We start from the raw sequence: 19040 nt of genomic DNA, 5'->3' as shown, positions 1-19040 counted from the left end.
AATTGTCGGTAAGTCTGTAACTTTCCCCTCACAGACCCCTCCCGGTCTCTCCAAAACACACCGTCCGCTCCATCGGTCCTCACTCTTTCACATGGCTCCCTGTCTGTTGTCTGGCTCTCTGTCAACTGCCACTTCAGCACGCCCCCTGCTCCTTTTAAGCTTGCCCCGCCCCCTGTTTCCCTGACAACTCCAGTCAAGTCTTTCCTTTTACTGTCCTCCCAGTATCGCTCCCTCAGGAACCCTGATGGCGGTCCCCTGGGTACCTGCCCATTCACTGTCTGGGAGTCCTCCTCCCCACACATATGTAAACAAGGAAGAGACATAAGATAAAGATGATCTTTAAGATGTCTTATTACGGTATTAAAAAAGGGCCTTTTGTAAAGCAAAATGCCCCTCCAACAGTTAGAAATGGAAATCACCAGTCATTTAAGGCTTCCTGCCGTCAAATAGATCTAACCTTTCCTTTCTTGAGTCAAATATATATTTCACTACCGCTGAATCTTAGCAGTCACACGTTATTAGCAGGTATTAAATGCTGACACCCTTACCATATATACTACGGCAGCAGGATTTATTTCTAACCTAAAGCATAATTACATTAAAAAGTGATGACTTGAAATAAATATGATCTGCGCTCTGCTGGTATGTCATTAAATAGTTCAATATGATATCCCTTTTGCCCTTGGAGACACAAAGCGCAAGAGACAGGCGCACAGTATGACAAGTTCATTGCCCCCAATAGTGCCATTTACCGTCCTACAGAAACACCTTCTCCACCACTGATTGCCAAGCTGTTCCACTTTTCCTCTAGGTCAAACGTAAGTCTCACATACTCTGCGCTTTGGCATTAATATTACTATTAGGGTATGTCAACAAGTCAATGGGCTTTTAGCATGTATTTCTTCACATAATCTACATTCAAACCGCCCACAAGTGGCCACCCATTGTATGCAATGAGAATGTGGCTGTTCGAATGGCCACAGATTGTTCACGCTATTGCTTGAAGACTGGAAAACTGCATGAATAATTGGAATATCACTTTTTGGAGCGGATTATCAGTGGATTTCTCTACGATACCATGTCTGGTAGCCACATGGGTTTAACCTCACAGAATAATCCATGGCAGAAACACAAAGAATCCACAGATTCCTGCTGTGGAATCTTTTGCAAATACACATTGGATTTTTGTATTAACTTAAAATTCAATGTTAACACACCCGGTTTATTTTTTTCCATAGTTAAAACACTAACCTCCCACCCTACCCACAATATGGGTCTGAGTGCAGGGACCAAATGATCACTCGATTTTACTTCTTCACCTCAATGCATCCAACCAGATGCCATGTTAAAAACTACAAGCAAGCTCTAAGCAACTTAAGGTATCATGGCCAGCACCAGGAGGACAGAGTAGCTTTGAATTTCTACAGGTCCCACACACACGGCTATATTACAGATTCATGTTGTACATAGCAATAGTATGGACCCCTGACCCTCTCGAACCCCTTACTATACTTTTGATTTTACATGGATTTATTCGCACGAACAGACCGGAAGCGCACGAACAGACCGGAAGCGCACGAACAGACCGGAAGCGCACGAACAGACCGGAAGAGCAAGAACAGACCGGAAGAGCAAGAACAGACCGGAAGCGCAAGAACAGACCGGAAGCGCACGAACAGACCGGAAGAGCACGAACAGACCGGAAGAGCACGAACAGACCGGAAGAGCACGAACAGACCGGAAGAGCAAGAACAGACCGGAAGAGCAAGAACAGACCGGAAGAGCAAGAACAGACCGGAAAGGAAAAAGAACAGAAAGGAAAAAGAACAGAAAGGAAAAAGAACAGAAAGGAAAAAGAACAGAAAGGAAAAAGAACAGAAAGGAAAAAGAACAGAAAGGAAAAAGAACAGAAAGGAAAAAGAACAGAAAGGCATGGCATGTTCCTTCAGATGCAGTACTGTGGGTATTCTACAGAAGCATTGCATCTGGTGGAGAATATTGCAGTATATAAAGGTGCAGCATGGCGGCACTTAGATCCATATGGACCAGGCTTCATTTGTCACCATATAGACTCTGCACGAGCCTCAGTTAAGTTTTCTTTTCACAATGTTTTTTTTCCCATATACTACATTAATAAGGATAACTATGTTCTTTAAAAGCAAACATTAAAGTTAATTTTTAGATTAAGCATGACTTGTGGCATTCAGTTTTAACTGTTTCCTTCCATACTTTAGAGTGTTTTTTCCCTAGTAAGCAAACCCAGTATAGGAAATGCAGTCCAGTTATATTTGACAAAACCACATCCAGCCCCATCTCCTCTAGTGTGGCACACATGGTGATTATATGCCTATAGCAGGAGTCTGCACTTCTAGAATTCTTTAGATATTTATAACCCTTTCTGTCTCCACGAGGCAAACAATGCAAGTAGCCTTGCCCCAAAAATCCACAAACATACTGGAAATCAGCCCTATGCACTTCAATGGGGCAAATAAGGTCTAGGGATAGGAGAAGACCCAGTGTTTGGTGTCCACTGATCATTAGATTTTGACATATCACAGCAATAGGACATCACTCCTAAAATAAACAAGGGGAACAAGAAAAAACTCGAATCACCATCAAAGCTATTGCGGCGTATGAATTAGGAACATCTGACTCCAAATCGCTCACTCATGAAGAGTGGCGTAAACAACGCCGGTCTTCATGAATCGGGGGTCTATGATTTGTTGACTTACAGTAATGGCACCATGATTTGCAAATCTAATTGTGTCATCAGTGCCAACCTGCTAAGCATCTTATCAATGTGAAGTCTATTGGAGTCTGATGGATGACTGCTTATTAAACTGATACTCATCTTACCTAAATCCCCCCCATAAACGAATGATTGGCTCAGCTGCGTGTTCATGTGGTCTAACGGGGCGGGGGATTAAGCGACATATCTCCAGGCATTTATATTAGTTTTACATATCAGTTCCCAATATTTTCAGGATATTTGTCATCAGCAATTTAACTTGTGCTTATATCCTAGTATGGGGACGCCTACACCCTACACCCACAGAAGCCTTTATAACGTCCCATGCTCAATACATAGGCATTAATATGGAGTTGAACGCCTTTGCTTCCTATAACAGCTTCCACGCTTCTGAGAAGGTTTTCTACCAGATTTTGGATGTTTTAGCGGAAATATTTGCCCATTCATTCCGAATGGCAATCTCCCTCCTAATTCATCCAAAAGATATACAAAGGTCCAGTGCGACCAGTTGAATTCTTCCCTATCAATTTCCCCAAAACCGTGCTCTAATGGATGGGGACATAGATCCCCCAACGTTTTCTCACAAATCTGGAAGCATACTATCGGCCGTAACGTCTTGGTAGGCTGAAAAATTAAGATGTACCTTTGCTGAAATTGAGTGTTTTTTATTTAATGGTCTTGATTTATCTGTTTTTCTTTATAAGCATCCAAGTATACACACGGTATTAAATAACACAAATGGCACTATATCAGAATTTTATTACATTAAATTTTGGGGTTTTAGAAATTGTCCAATTTTTGGAGACTTCGAAGAATTATTAGACAATGTCAGCAGAAATTACACATGGTCTCTAACCCCCCCCCCCCCCCCCCAAAAAAAATAATAAAACGCTAAACTGAGTCATTAGACTTAAAAGCATGTTCTGGCCTCGCAATGTGTTCACAAATAATCTACAACCAGATGTTGTTTTGTCTAAGAGCTGTAACCACAAGATCACCGAGCTGCGCTAAGTCCCATCTTCCTGATACCAGGCCTTCTTATATGGTCACTCATGCCAAGCACAAGATTTAAAGGGCATCTCACTTGTTTACCTTGGAAGCTTTGCTGAAGCTCCTTTTATAATCAATGGTAGGTTTGCAACAGAGGTTCACCTACAGAAACCAGCTACAGCGATAGTAAATGAGAGCATGGAATAAATATCCCTTCCTTGACTGTTTTCCTGTGTAATTTTGCCTCTTTCCTCTAATCCCATTAGAACTCTGCAGCATCACTTTTAAAGGCACAAAACTGCACAATGATGATCAAGCACACACTTTATAGTGGCAGGAAGAGTGTGACTGGTCCCTATAGATGACGCTCCGAGTGCGGATCCATTACCACTTCTGGTGAAATTGCGGCAGCTCCAGCACCGGGGCCCAATCCATTTTTTTTTTTTTTTTAAAGTAAGCCATTATGAAAAGTAATGCTTATTATTACTGCAGAATTGGGAAACCGAATGGAAAAATAGTTGGAGATCCCCTTTATAAAGTGCCAGGACTTTAGAAATAAAGACTACAACCCCACATTGAAATATATTTTGACCTATTGAGACGAAGCAAAATCCCCCCCCCCCCCCTCAAAAAACCCCCCCTAAATTTAGTCAACATTTTGCTCATGCTTAAGCCCACTACCATGTCATAGTGACCTGTTTTTAAATGAGAAATGTATGTGGGGTCTTTGTCTTTCTTGCTACAGTTGTGGTTTACTTAATTTGTATCAGTCCCTTACATTTTTTTTGCTTTCCTATGGTACCGGCACTCCTTCCATTTGGACAGGTGCTTCCTTTTATTGTAGCAGGAGGTTGCAGCAAGGGTCCCGGCTAGTTGTTCTCAAGTTTGTTGTCTGAACCTACATGAAAATCAGTGTTAACCTCAGTTCACTTGGGAGTAGCATGGCAGCCAATGCTGCCATAGTGCTGTATCTGTAAGGTGGTGCTGCATATGTTTGGCAGGCAGCAGGGCTGTTGGCACCTGGGTGTCTATGAATAGTTGTGCTGGTTGCCCACGAGCAGCGCTACACTTAATTGAGTAGTTACCCACTTAAAAAAGGTCACCATGATGTGGCAGTGGGCTTATACAATTTGATCAAAATGTTGGCTAAGAATCTCGTGTTCATTTTTGAACATTTTATAGTACATCTGTATAATATTTGGATGTGCAGTCTTAATTTAATCCACCAAAAAGTGCTAAACGTTAGTATGAACCCTTGTTAAAAGTGCACCAAATAGATAAATTAGAAAAAACAGTAGATACATCCCTACAATGCAATAAGCCAATACACATACACGAGTCCTCATTCTGTCAGACAACTTAGACTTTTCCTGAGCGGATTCATCACGATGGCTAACTTTTTAGTGCATGTGGAAACAAGAAATGGAAGAGTTGCCACAACCATATTTCTATGTTATGCCACTTATTTCCTATGGGTTTATATACACAGACACCTAGTAGTGACCCACACTGTATGAATAAATAAGCACCTCTGACCAAATGGCTACATTTACCACAAGCACATTTTACAACCACTTTCAAATCTAGAATTTACTTACACCTAAAGTTTGTGAACCCAGAGATGCCTTTCAAGCTATAGGAGCGAGTAAGCGAGCATGTACGGACAGCTCGAGGTCTTCGCAAACGTTTCATCATGAGAATTGTCAGGCTGAAGGCAATTTGAATTGTCAAATAAAGTGAAAAAAAAAAAAAGCATAAAATAAAATGAACCTCCAGTACAAGAGAACTTGGAACGTGCAGAGGTTGTGTATTTCCTGGCATCGCTCCACAATTTCCCAACAGGTTAAACCAGTTCCAGTGATCATTAAATGCATCTACAAATCCAGGTCACAGCTCACAAAAATCATTTTAAGACCACTCACTTCCAGAACGCTGTGGAGACGAGAACATTTCTGCTTCATGTTTTATTATTCCCAATCCATCAACATATTCATGGGAAAGAGTGAAAGTACTTAAGTCTATGTAGCTCCCACCACGGTTAACACTAGTCTCCATTAAAGGGAATCTGTAGCCAGGTTTTTACTACCCCATCTGAGAGCAGCATGACGTAGGGGCGGAGACACGAATTTCAGTGATGTATTACTTACTGGGCTGCTTGCTGCAGTTTTGATAAAATTACTGTTTTATCTGCCACAAATTACCAGTTATCTGAATACTGATCCCTATATAACCCCGCCCACACCACTGATTGCACAGTGTACACAGAAATATGTCATAGGCCGGGGTCAGACTTGCGAGAAACTCAGACGAGACGCACATCAATACCCAGCACTGCCGCCGACACTCGGATCGGAGCGTCCAGCTGCATAGAAATACATACAGCTGAACGCTCCGATCTGAGTGCCACCGACAGTGCCAGGTATTGACATGCGAGACTCGTCTGAGTTTCTCGCAAGTCTGACCCCGGCCTTAGGCAGAAAGACGTCAGTGTGGGGGGCGGAGTTATACAGAGCCCATGCATATGGAGGAACACATGGCAGCAGGTTTAGGAGTCCCTTCTGTGTACAGGCAGAAAGCTGCCAATCAGTGGATGTGGTGGGGTTATGCAGAGTCCATGGATATGGAGGACTAAATGGCAGCGAGTTTACGATTCCCTCTGGTGATAACCTTCTGGAGATAAAACAGGGATTTTATCAAGACTATGGCAAGCAGCCCAGTAAGTGACACATGACTGGAATTGGAGTCTCTGCCTCTCCATTATGATGCTCTCAAATTAGGCGGCAAAAACCTGGTGACAGATTCCCTTTATTCACATTTTGAAGAACAATACCTGTGAGCAATAACCTGATCACACAATTATTTCTTCATCGGAAAATGTCTACAACAAGATCAAAAGCAAAACAATTATGGTACACTATGTAAGCTTCAAAAACTGTTGTTTTATCATCACTTTAGAGGAGAAACTGATATATAGGATAGCGGGAAATGATTCAGTACAACAACCGTTACCGTTTCAAACAGATTATCCAATAATTTTTTTTTTAATGGACTGAAATCAGAGGAAGTAATACAATTCTAAAAAAATAATTGTATTCATTTGTTAATTTCCCTATCCGCTGTGGTGTACACTCTAATCATTGTGAACTGTCTGAAAGTGATGATGCTTTGACTATGTGCACGACTGCTGACCATCCTACCACTGCGACTGAAGCCCATAACTGGCTGCAGTGGCCATATGCACTCTGTAGGAAAGGGTATTGTCCTAATAGAATAAAATAAGATATTTCATTATTTTAATATGTTACCTAATTTGTGCCCCCTTTAAATCTCGGTTCTTTGTGGCCTTGGGAGTCCAGTAGGCGGTCTTGTTCTGACAGATATTTCTACATGCATGATCATACAGGGAAAGCGGACTAATATTGAGGGGCTGAAAAGGGATATACAGTCCTCCCGGTGAGTGATTCTGGTGCCAGGTAGGGTTCTAACCCGTAATCCAATAGTAGAAATAAACCTGGCACTCGGGATAGTGTGAACGTACAACAGATTTACTGGCAATCCACAATTTATTGATCAATATTTTGCCAAATGTCTCATTTTGAACACAGTTAGATGTTAATATGTGCATATGAACCTCATGTTATGCGTTCTAACCACAAGCAGCGCTGGCTTCTCTTTTTTTATTGCATATTGGTTTGTGGTTGACCACCACTGTTGCCGTGCGCGCTGGGTTATGTTCGCCATTTTTGCTGTGTTCATCGTGATGGATCTAGGCTGCTGTGCACACACACAGCAGCCCCGCCCTGCCCCAGGCTTTATTTAATTTGTGCACCTGTGTCTGAGCCTGCATCGCCCTTCATCTGTGTTTGCTGGTCAGGCAATGTGTGGAGGTCAAACCTGAGATGTCTATGGTCAGACCTGGTTGGCCTTTATCTGCACTTGCTTCATCTGGCTGCACGCGAGTGATGCAGATATGCCTCAGGTACGGATTGCATTTGATATGGTCTTGCTTTTAAAATATTTAGGAGGCTGTAATGGCACAGTGAATAATAAAAATGTAGAGTAGGACCCCCCACATGAGATTGCCTTGGCACGGCAGGGTGGCTAAATTTATTGATCAATATTTTGCCAAATGTCTCATTTTGCGTTCTGACCACCAGCAGCGCTGGCTTCTCTTTTTTTTATCCACAATTTAACGTTACGGTCTGTGTAGACCTTCATCAGAACGGATGGCAGTATGAGAGCTATCAGAAAAGAGCGCTAACACAGGGCGATCCAAATTGTCGCAGAAGAAAGGCGTCTTTCTGTTAAAGCAAACCTAAACATTAAATTGTGGATTGCGAATAAATCTGTTATACATACAAACTATCCTGAGTGCCAGGATTATTACTACTGATATTACCACCACCACTGTGGCTCATCATCTGAGCACACATTATTGGGCATGCCAATATTCAATATGCCTGACCCGGTTCACTACCAACATAGGTGACATGAGCATTGGTTGGCCCTGTCGAAATTGGCCAGGTACTGTATAGCCATTGTTTGCTTAATAAGTATCGCCATCTCAAATTCAGGAAATCAATAGCCTTTTGCGTGTAATATTTTCACATTTTCGGTACTAAAGGGGGCATGTTAAGCTTTCTTTTCAGAAATCAGTGGTGTTCTTAAGGTTATAGAGCTCCATGTAACATCACATAGATCTATAACAGCTGATCACAACGACAAAGCTTCACTCCTAAGGAAATTCGCTTCACCAAAAGGAAATTGGATCTATTTTCAATATAAAATAAAGCCTATTCTCGACTCCCGTGCCGGCGCCGTTCCCATGGTGTCTGCACTCGCTCTCCCCCGGGTTGTGATGCGTTGTTGGGACACGTGATAGTGGCGCCCAATCAGTGCTGTCGTCACAGTCTCCGCCTTCACACAAACTGAACATGAAGAGGAAGTCCGGGATCATCTGTAGTATGGACTTCCTTTACATATTCAGTTTGTCTAAAGGCGGAGACAGTGACAGCAGTGCTGATTGGGTGCCGGGTATTCACCGCATCACGGCCCTGGGACCGCGAGTGCCGACACCACGGAAACGGAGTCGGTATGGCCGAACATTTAGTTTAAGATGGGGTTGTCGCAGTCGTGGACAATCCCTTTATTGGTGCCATATAAGCAAGTAAAATAAATAAATATGTTTTCAGAGATATTTTATCTAGTGGTAATTTTTATGGCCCTTTACCAAGGGGCGGTGCTTACAGGATTCTCTGGGGTCACGTCTTTAAGCTGCTAATTATAATTACCGTGAGCCACGCCTCTTTGGAAAAGACCAGAAAAATCACTACATAAAAGAACCATATCTTCAGAACTAAATGGTGGTCGAAAAAAGCAAACAAGCAGGAAAAAAAGCCATTGCTCAGGGCAGACTGGTAATATTTGACCTGGTGACAAGACCCCTATACATGTTTTATTGCATTATATTATGCTTAAAAACATGGCTCTGTGCCATCAGCCACTGAAATGGCTATATCTGTCTTAGCAAACAGATGCATACCCTTAGCTTTAATTAAAACGCAAAAAGTTAAAATAGCAAAGTAAATCTGACTCTGCACATTGGTATGCTAAAAGAAAACATGTGGCGTAGGTGTAAAAAAACACATATATTCAAAGATGTTTGCCGCCCAGTCAAACCAAACACCACCCCTCGTATTACCACCCTCACTTCACTGCAGAGGACACTGGAGGCGACTCACTCCCACACACAATGCTGGTATCATAGGCACTAATGATATGCCGTACTAGATATATGTACGAGTGTAACCTATGTATGTTTGTGCAGAGTTCCCTATGGGACATAAACTGTACACATTTCACTTGCGTTTTCTTCCACATGCAGTGCTGTCCTGATCTGAAGAATGAGGCCGTACTTTGTGAGGATTGCCAAGGTTCCCAAGTGCACAATAGGTTGGTAAAATTGGATATTTAATTCTCATGCTTAGGATTATCCCACTTTGGGTGAGGTATACGAAAACCATACCCCTTTTATGACCAGCTCAAATCTTCTGGTAGTCTGTCAACGGGTCTCCCCTCACATTTGATGACGTGTACCCCAAACAATGTGTCTTTTCTAAAATGTCTACATGCCACAACTAGGAATACGGGAAAAGATAGTTCTGATGGGACAACCGCATTATTGTCAGAAGTACTAGACTTTCTCATCCCAGTTTCTTCATGATACATGAGAAGACAATCACAGAAGGATCCTCATGAGTTATGGGTAGACGGACAATTCGCAGTATGGGCCAAGTAGCCATGACATCTGGTGTACATAATCAAGTCTACAGCTGCATGTACAGCCTGCTCTGCTACTATGCATTAATTGCGTCTAGTCACGTACGGTCTCTATATAATTGTTGGTTTCATATACTCTTCTTCTATAGTTATGTCAGCACAGTTTCATCAGCTGCCTCATCCCAGCAATCACTGCATGGTTGTACCGGTAACTTCTATTCTAAAATATTCAAAGATCTACAGCTGCGGTCCAATAATAATAAAAAAAAAAAAAAAACCATTCAGACACAAGATATCACTTTGGCAACTAAGGTGTTTAAACAGTCACTGTCAGCACAAAATGACTGCTCAAATCAAGTACAGGCGCTGAGTGCACCATGGCTGGGCCAAACACTTATATACATCTTCCCCACCTGTTGGTTTCCTTTGATATCCATCTTTCTCTAGCTCTATGAAGCCAGAGCTATAAAAAAAAAAAAATTAAGGGGTAGTGGTGAAAGAGGGAAAACAAACGTGGGAAGGTGTATTTAAATGACTAGCCCACCATGATGCACCGAGTGGCAGGACTTAGCTTGAACAGTCATTCTATGCTGACAGTCTCTTTAAGCATCCAAAGAAATACAACTGCATTCTGAATGTGTTAAGGTCTATGTGAAAATTTAGTGATGAGTTAACGTGCTCAGGTAAGATGTTATCCGAGCACGTGTGTGCGCTAACCGAGTGACTTCGGCGGCGTGCTTGAAAATTATGTTCAAGTTCCAGTGGCAGCATGTCTCGCAGTTATTCAACAGCCGCAACGCATGCTGAGATTGCCTATTTGTTCGCCAATCCCTGTGTGAGGCTAGTCACTTCACACGGCCAAGAAGTGAGTCAGAATGGTCAAGGAGTCCCATGTCAGAAGCAAAGGAAGGAAGAGAAAAGTGTAGTCAGGTAATGTTCCGAGGACAGAATACTAGGAGCATAATGGATCAGAGCAGAAGGGGTTAAACATACGGATGGTCAGAACTAAGTCCAAGGTCAGGCAACAAAAGATCAAGCATAAACAACTCAAGGCCCAGGAAGCACAAACCTCACTAGCTAAATGTACATCTGGCAGAGGCCTGGGAGAAACAGCTCAGTAAAGTAGCAAGGCCATCACCTGTAATAATAAACACTTTGAGACAGCCAGCGCCTCACAGTCTCAGATTGGATAGTTGAGCTGTCAATCAACACACTGACAGCTTCAGCACGTCCCTATACCAGACTGGATGGCCGAGCTGTCAGTAACTGCCTCCCAGACACACAGAGGGGCGGAACCGTGACACCCTGCATGTGTTGTGGCTGAACAGATGCGAGACATGCAGGTGTGGGGACTCGAACATCTTTTTTAAGCACTCCAAAGATACTCTATTAGCCCACGAAGGTGCTTGCTCGGATAATACCTTATGTCAGAATGTTCACTCATCACCAGTGAATATTAAATGTATGCGCTCTGAACTGAATTACATTATGCAAAAAAAAAAAAACAACAAAATATTCGCGCACATATGGATCATATTGTGTGGCCTACATGGCATTAAAATTTGTGGGAGAGGAACCTCTGTTAGTAAAAGCTTACATCTAAAGAAGTCATCTTGTCGCCGGCAGATGGGCTAACACAATTTAGCCAAAACTGTGCCACAAGTGCCTCAGTTTTACAACTAAAATGTATATTGTAGTAATGCAGATCAAAATTCATACACTCCATGTTCACACGGACCTTGGCGTGTACGCGGTTGTATGTACCCGTACGCTGTAGTAATGTGGTCACAACCACCTGCGCCTGCATTTCATTTTGCTACTTAGCTGCCAATTTCATTTTTGGTGGGATGCTTGAAGTGTATTTCTAGGATAGTAAAGTGATGGCATAGCACTAGAGCAATGCCATCTCTTTTTGATTGGTCTGACCTCAGCGACTCCCCCATTCCCACCATGTAGCGCAAGTTTCCTTGCACAGAAGGACCAGTAGATGACCTAATTCTGTCCACAGCGGGTCCCAAGAAAAAACTGTGCAAGAAAAAAAACAAAAAACAGCGCTATGAGAGCACTGCAGCCCCTCTCTGCTTCAGGATTAGTGGGAGGTGCCGGAGGACCAAGCCTTACTATTCATAATATGAGGGTATACCCTAGCAGTCACTTTATGGGATCTATACACTGTTTGTGTCTGGCCACCTCCGAAGCAGATTGGCAGGAGCGCTGGCTACCAGACTCCGGTCCATTACATGGCTAGGCCATCATATGAACTGTGTCGGAAATGGTCATAAGATCCAATCATTATAGGGGTTTCTATGCCTTTTTCAGTCTCAATATACACTGCAAGTGACCTACAGAAAAAAAAAAAAAATACCACACTATCTACTCATGATCAGATGATCAGCCTCTATGGTTTAGACAGATTATCAATGTGAATCTTCACCCTAAAGAGTGAAAATAAAGACCTGGTATAACAATACTATACTAACTGCGGCTTTTACACAGTCACGACGCTGATCACGATCTCGGAGGACAGTGCAGACTCACATTTCCGTACGCTCAGCAGAAAACACAAGCACTGTACTGGCAGAATATTCTGCTGAAGTCACCTGGAGGGCAGCGGTGGGGAATGGGCAATCTCCCGCAGGGATATGATGGCATACATTGAGGATAGCACAATTATGCAATAGTACGCACACATGGGGAAATCAGCAGTGAAATCCACAGCACCAGACACCACTACAGATCTCACTGTGGACATCCTGCACGTTCCACCCTTGTACCGCAGTGAAGTCAGCGGTGGAAGCGGACATCCCTCCATGTCTCACCTGCACATGCTACTTACAGAAATCTGCTACTGAAATAAGCAGCGGGTTCTCTGTCTGGAAGATCTGTTACATATAATAAAAATCCACTATGCAAACGCCTTGTGTGAACTTCCCCTAAGGCAGTCTGGCCATACCTGTGGCTCTCCAGCTGTTGCAAAAGTACAGCACCCGTCATGTCTTGACAGATGGGAGTTGAAGTTTTGCAACAGCTGGAGAGCCGCAGGTTGGGAAACACTGCCCAAAGGGTATGTCCTACACACGGCAGCGCTCCGTAATGTCAGGTTATGCTACGGATGTGCGGCAGGAATTTGGCAGCGTAGGGAACATACCCCGATACAGAAAACATCTACTAACCCCGGACAGTCCACAAATCCTGCTCATCATTCATATGACAAAAATATTACCATTGTCCATTTACAGGACTTAACTCGAGTCCTCCACATGACCCTTCTAGATCTCCACCAATGTCAGAGTATATAAGGTGGTAGATATGAGCGGGTAAACATATGGATGCATAGACAAAGCATACACCTCTTTTTTGACATTATAGTCCCTGACCAGTCTATATATTTCCATGTAATATTCATATTTATGCAGATTTAAGACGACACACTATGTCCCCAATACACGGCTCCATGTAACCCTTTACATCCAGCCTAATATTTACGGCACTGCGATACAGATGACGGCGTTCCACAAATCCTTCAGAAACATAAACCCATGTCGTTTACATTCGGGGCGAGAGTCGAAATGTCTTTCTACAGCTCAAACCCCCCCGGTGGGTGGAGGACGCACATCGTACACGGCTTATACAGTGGAGAGCAGGGTGACGGCAGACAGTGATTTATGCCTCCTACACTGATCTAGAAATCAAATGGAGGCCGGGGAGAATACATCTATACATGAGGCAGAAATAGGGGTCTGTGCAGAACAAGGGCCGATTGTGCCAGACACACAGGATGTTCTCCGAGAGGAATTTACCATTTTCTCTGCCTGTGGGATTCACTATATGGGAAACGCAATACACCATAACACAGCAGTCTATTGCTACATACATACATACGAGGCTCATTTATTACATGGGCACATGCTATTCTTTATATAGGGGCATTATTGGGGTCACCCTATTGCAAGAAAAAAAAATCTGCAATAAAAAAAATAACAGTAATGTGCATATACTGAATATATGATTTAATAAGTGCTAAGCTTGCAATGTCCAATCACCTGCAGAATTATCGGATGCAACATGGGCTCTGCCTTGGCAACAAGGGAAGAGCGTGCACCTTACCTTACAGACGAGCCTTCTCTGGCACTGCTGCAGTGTGCGGAGCGGGCGCTCTCAGCATTTTCCCCCTCGCTGGTCGTCTGCTTCGTTGAATCTACAACTGCTCCCTGCAGAAATGATTTCAAAGCGCACAGTCAGACAGCCAGTCAGTCATCAAGTTTCAGGATGGAGAAATCTGTGATTATGGAAGCCAGTGTGTTGTGGGCTTGGTCTGCGCCGGAGAGCACGAAGCCAATAGTGTGCAGTCTCATCATGCTGGCTGGGCTGCAAGCTTAGCAATGAAGCACATGACTCGGAGCAGATCTGCGGCCACTTTGCCAGTATGCATTGTGCTCTCATCTGGGGATAAAGAGTTAAACAGCAGCAGACGAGCGCCGACAACACTTCACACGCTTGCTTTCGTTATTCCAAGAAAGCAAAGTCATAAATATGAATACGGTAATAAATGTGATCGCTCGCAGGTTTAGGCTCTGTTCGCATGTCACAAATGACAGCCGATGCTTTCCTTCTTCCATTATAAAAAAAACAAACAAAAAACAACAAACTGAAAGCAGACGGACCCCCAAATAAATCTATGGGGCTCCTCGGCTCCTGTTTGTCACCGGATTGCTCAGACTGATCCTAATTTCATTGATGGGCTCAGTCACGTTGCGGTTTTTCTGCACTGTACCAGTGACGTGAATGAGATTCCTGAACTCTCATGTATACGTTGCATATTTTTTCCAGTTTTGAAGCAGTTTTAAGTTTGCAGCGTCTCAATTCTTTCAGCGCTTTTTCACCCACTCAAATGAATGTGAAAATTTGCTGCTGCAAATGCTTAATGTGTCCTCATATACAAAAACTTACACCCTTGGGCTCAACTGCCAGTCTAATGTGTATGGAGCCTACGGACACCCCCCTAAATAGATGATTTTTGGTAAGATAAGCATTCCACATGTCTGATTTCATACTGTCGATCCTTTTGCTCCCGGTAAGCAATCACCAGCAGTGCCCAGCAGCGGCTCTCTTCTAGAGAGCACAGGAGCGCTCCGTAGAGCGAGCTTCCAGTATGGAGGAGTCGCGAGAGATAGACACTAGCCAAACCATCGTTCAGCCAACAGCCATCAATGGTGTCTGGGGCCCTTCTGAAAGGGACTGATAAAATCCATAATCTGGAATGAATGTTTCGACAGACTTCTCGCTCCATAATGGGTAAAAGCGCTACTAATGGTCAGCAGCATGTCCTGTCCAGGTTGCCAGCCAGGACGACTGCTTCCAGAACGCACTGTGAGGCGATAATCATATGTGCCAAATTTTTAATTTTTGCAACAAAAAAGAAAAATAGTTTTATACATCTCAATGGGGTTCTCTCTGCAGCACAAGCAGCCAACGAGGCAAAGCCAGGAGCGCTGGGGACCACGCGACTGTTTGACGGGATGTAATTATGGTCAGAGGGGTTGGGCGACTCTTCTCTGAACAGTGGGGGCATTTTCCATAAGGTGAGTAAATTAAAAACCCGTCTTTCGCATGTAAGGGAACGATTTTGGGATAGAAGTTTAGTAGTGGAGAATCCATTAACGGGGATTGGATGGGTATGGCACCAGCAAGGGAATTTGGGTGTAAAAAGTCTTCCGTCCATTGTTTCAAGTATTTAGTTTATTAAGGCAACAAAAGAAAAAGATTTACTGGACTAGTGACACATGGTAGATGGTGGCAAGTCAAATGCTTGATCAATCGACTGCTGTCAACAACACATGCATGCTCAATTCATCCGAGAGTGCATGTATTCTCAGTGCGGGTCCTGACAGTGGCTTATCATACGTTACAATAAATTATGGGTATGTTGGGTTTGAATCGCTGCTGTAGTATGAAAGTCTAGACACCCCGAAACACCAAGATGGCTGACTGGGTCAATACTGAACTAATGTATAGGGACACTAAGGATAGGTTTACACATTCAACAGAACCGTAGTAGAAATTCTCAGCGCATACTTGAGTTTTTGGCACAACTGGTCCATAGGAGGATAGCCTAATGAATATTATATACAACTAACTTTGTATTTTTTGTTTCTTGAGGACCAATAATGAACACACTGTTTTTTCGCGACACATTATACTTTATGATAATAGTAAATTTAGGTAGATATGTTTTGTGTTTATTTATAAAAAAAAATATCAGAAATTTGACAAAAATGTAAAAAAAAATTTGCAATCTTGAAACTTTGAATGATTATCCCTTTAATCCAGATAGTCATACCACACAAAAATATTAATAAATAACATTTCCCTTATGTCTGCCTTACATCAGCACCATTTGTAAAATGTTATTTTATTTTGTTAGCCTTTTAGGAGGTTTAATAATGTAGCTGTAAGTTTTCCTTTTTACAAGGAAATTTACAAAATTATTTTTTTTAGGGACCTATCCAGGTTTGAAGTGACTTTGGGGGTCCTATATATTGGGAAGCCTCTAAAAGTGACACCTTTTAAAAACTGCACCCCTCCACATATTGAAAACTGCAGTCAGGTAGTTTATTATCCCTTCAGGTGCTTTTCAGGAATGCAGAGTGACATGACAGGAATGAAAAAATGTATTTTTACCACCTAAATGTCGCTAACTTCTGAACTGACCGATTTAGCAGGGAGACCCTAAGGCCGCTATTTGGCCGTGAATTGCCATGGCAAACATGAGGACCACACAATCATGATCATGGGGTCCCGATGGGGATAAAGAGGGAGAAGCCACACTCTGTTAACCATTTATATGATGTAGTCATCTAAAGGGTTAAACGGCCATGGTCGGTGTTAACACTGATCGTGGCTGATGCAGAAAGTGGTCAGCAATAGTGGACAGCCGACAGCTGCTGGATTGTCACCTGTCGGAGGATGCTTGTCTCTTATATCGCAGGTCAGAAAAAAGACGCATTGGCGGTCATTAAGGGGTGAAATCAAATTTTAATTTAATTGTAAGTTGGGACATTTTTCTGAAGGAGTTTGTGCCACAGACTGACCGGTGGCACGATACAACGGTAACCTTTTACTGATCAGCTGTCTATACTATCTGCTGAAAACAATGATCTTTTACGCTGCTCAAAAAATCGTTTGACTGATGAACAAGTGTTTTGCCTCTTCATCGGGTGATCAACAGATTGTTTACATGGCAGGATAATCGTGAAATGAGAGTTTTTAACAATGCTTGTTCATGATTGTCTTGCAATGTAAATGCCCCGTTTGTGTGGCATGCAGATTACAACACTATATCGCTGCAGTCTGGAGGAAATCTCGCTACGATTGAATGGAAGTGATGGCAACGTGCAGGACACAGGTGGGTGGCATCGACAAGAAAGGTTACAATTGTTTACGTTGGCAAAAGATAGTAATTAGAGGAGGTTTAGACTATGTCGAAATATAGTAAGGATCTACAGTCCCACTGGTCCGCCAGAAGACCAGAGGATAATCCAGGAGGCAGAATCCTCAAGAAACATGGACGGTTATTGCTACAGCATAAAAATTGTGGAACTGTTATTTATTGAAAGCGAAAGTTTCATCAGAACAAGACCTAATTAGTTTGGGTTAGTCGTGTTTTTTAAGCATTTTTGGTGTCGAAATATTCCATGTTAATATCTATATTGAAAAATAATTTGGACATTGTACAATTGAGAGTCTGGCCACTGAGCCACATATTAGGCTGGCCCTTCCTATTCTACACAGGAGACTTCAGCGGTCATCTCACTATAGGAAGGGGGCCGGAAACATGGATTTTTGTGAGTACTCACCGTAAAATCCTTTTCTCCGAGACGCTCATTGGGGGACACAGAGACTGTGGGTGTATGCTACTGCCGTCTGGAGGCTGACACTAAGTATACAAAAAACAAGTTAGCTCCTCCTCCGCCGCATACACCCTCGCCCCGATACCGGGTGGAAACCAGTTTAGTGCAAAAGCAGTAGGAGAACATAAAAACAAATTAGCCTTAACTCAGAAAGTTATATGTCTGAAAAAAGGACCACCCTTCATTAAAAAAGGAATTATAATAATTAAATAAACAAGAGCCAACTGGCCAATAGGGTGGGTGCTGTGTCCCCCAATGAGCGTCTCGGAGAAAAGGATTTTACGGTGAGTACTCACAAAAATCCATGTTTCTCCTTCGTCTCATTGGGGGACACAGAGACTGTGGGACGTCCTAAAGCAGTCCCTGGGTGGGAGCAACTCATCGATCTAAGCCGCATGCCCTCCTGTCTAAAGGTGTGCCACTGCTGCTTGGAGAATTTTTCTACCCAGGCTCGCATCTGACGAAGTCTGAGTATGCACGTTGTAATGCTTAGAAAACGTGTGCAGGCTTGACCAGGTTGCCGCCTTGCATACCTGCTCTGCCGAAGCCTGGTGCCGAAGCGCCCAAGAGGCGCCCACTGCCTGAGTAGAGTGCGCCCCTATTCCTGTTGGAATCGGCGTGCCTCTAATACGGTAAGCCTCTTGAATAGTTAGACGAATCCATCTGGCTATGGTCGACCGTGAGGCTGCGAGCCCCTTCCTGCGCCCTTCGGGAATCACAAACAACGAGTCTGTCTGGCGAAAAGGTGCTGTCCTTGACACGTACCTCCTGAGAGCTCTTACCAGGTCCAACGTGTGGAGCACCCTTTCCACTGTGTGTACTGGCGCTGGACAAAATGAAGGTAGAACAATGTCCTCATTAATATGGAAAGAGGACACGATCTTCGGCAGAAACGGTGGCGGTGGTCTAAGGACTACCTTATCCTTAAAAAAAAAAAAAAGTCAGAAACGGAGCTCTACAAGATAGGGCCGCCAACTCCGATACCCGCCTAATGGAAGTTATGGCTACCAAGAATACAACCTTCCTGGAAAGGTATGACAATGAAATTTTTTGTAACGGCTCAAAAGGAGTTTCCTGCAGGACACTCGGAACCAGGCTAAGGTCCTAGGCGT

At 43.2% G+C, this 19040-nt stretch overlaps 1 protein-coding gene across 5 annotated transcripts in view; it reads right to left on the bottom strand.

Moving 5' to 3' along the window:
- Nucleotides 1-19040, bottom strand: part of SHROOM2 (shroom family member 2) — a 202920-nt gene that overhangs the window by 39848 nt on the left and 144032 nt on the right. For all 5 annotated transcript variants that reach the window (XM_073565983.1, XM_073565984.1, XM_073565985.1 and 2 more), the window contains one exon: nt 14126-14229. In XM_073565983.1, the coding sequence (XP_073422084.1) occupies nt 14126-14229 (104 nt within the window). The remainder of the gene's footprint in view (nt 1-14125; nt 14230-19040) is intronic.

This window comes from Dendrobates tinctorius, unplaced genomic scaffold (genome assembly GCF_039654945.1).
Source record: "Dendrobates tinctorius isolate UK_male_01 unplaced genomic scaffold, ASM3965494v1 ptg000016l, whole genome shotgun sequence".
In the NCBI taxonomy this organism is placed as follows: Eukaryota; Metazoa; Chordata; class Amphibia; order Anura; family Dendrobatidae; genus Dendrobates; species Dendrobates tinctorius.
The sequence above is the reverse complement of the archived record's forward strand: the minus strand, read 5'-3'. Positions and strand labels throughout refer to the sequence as shown.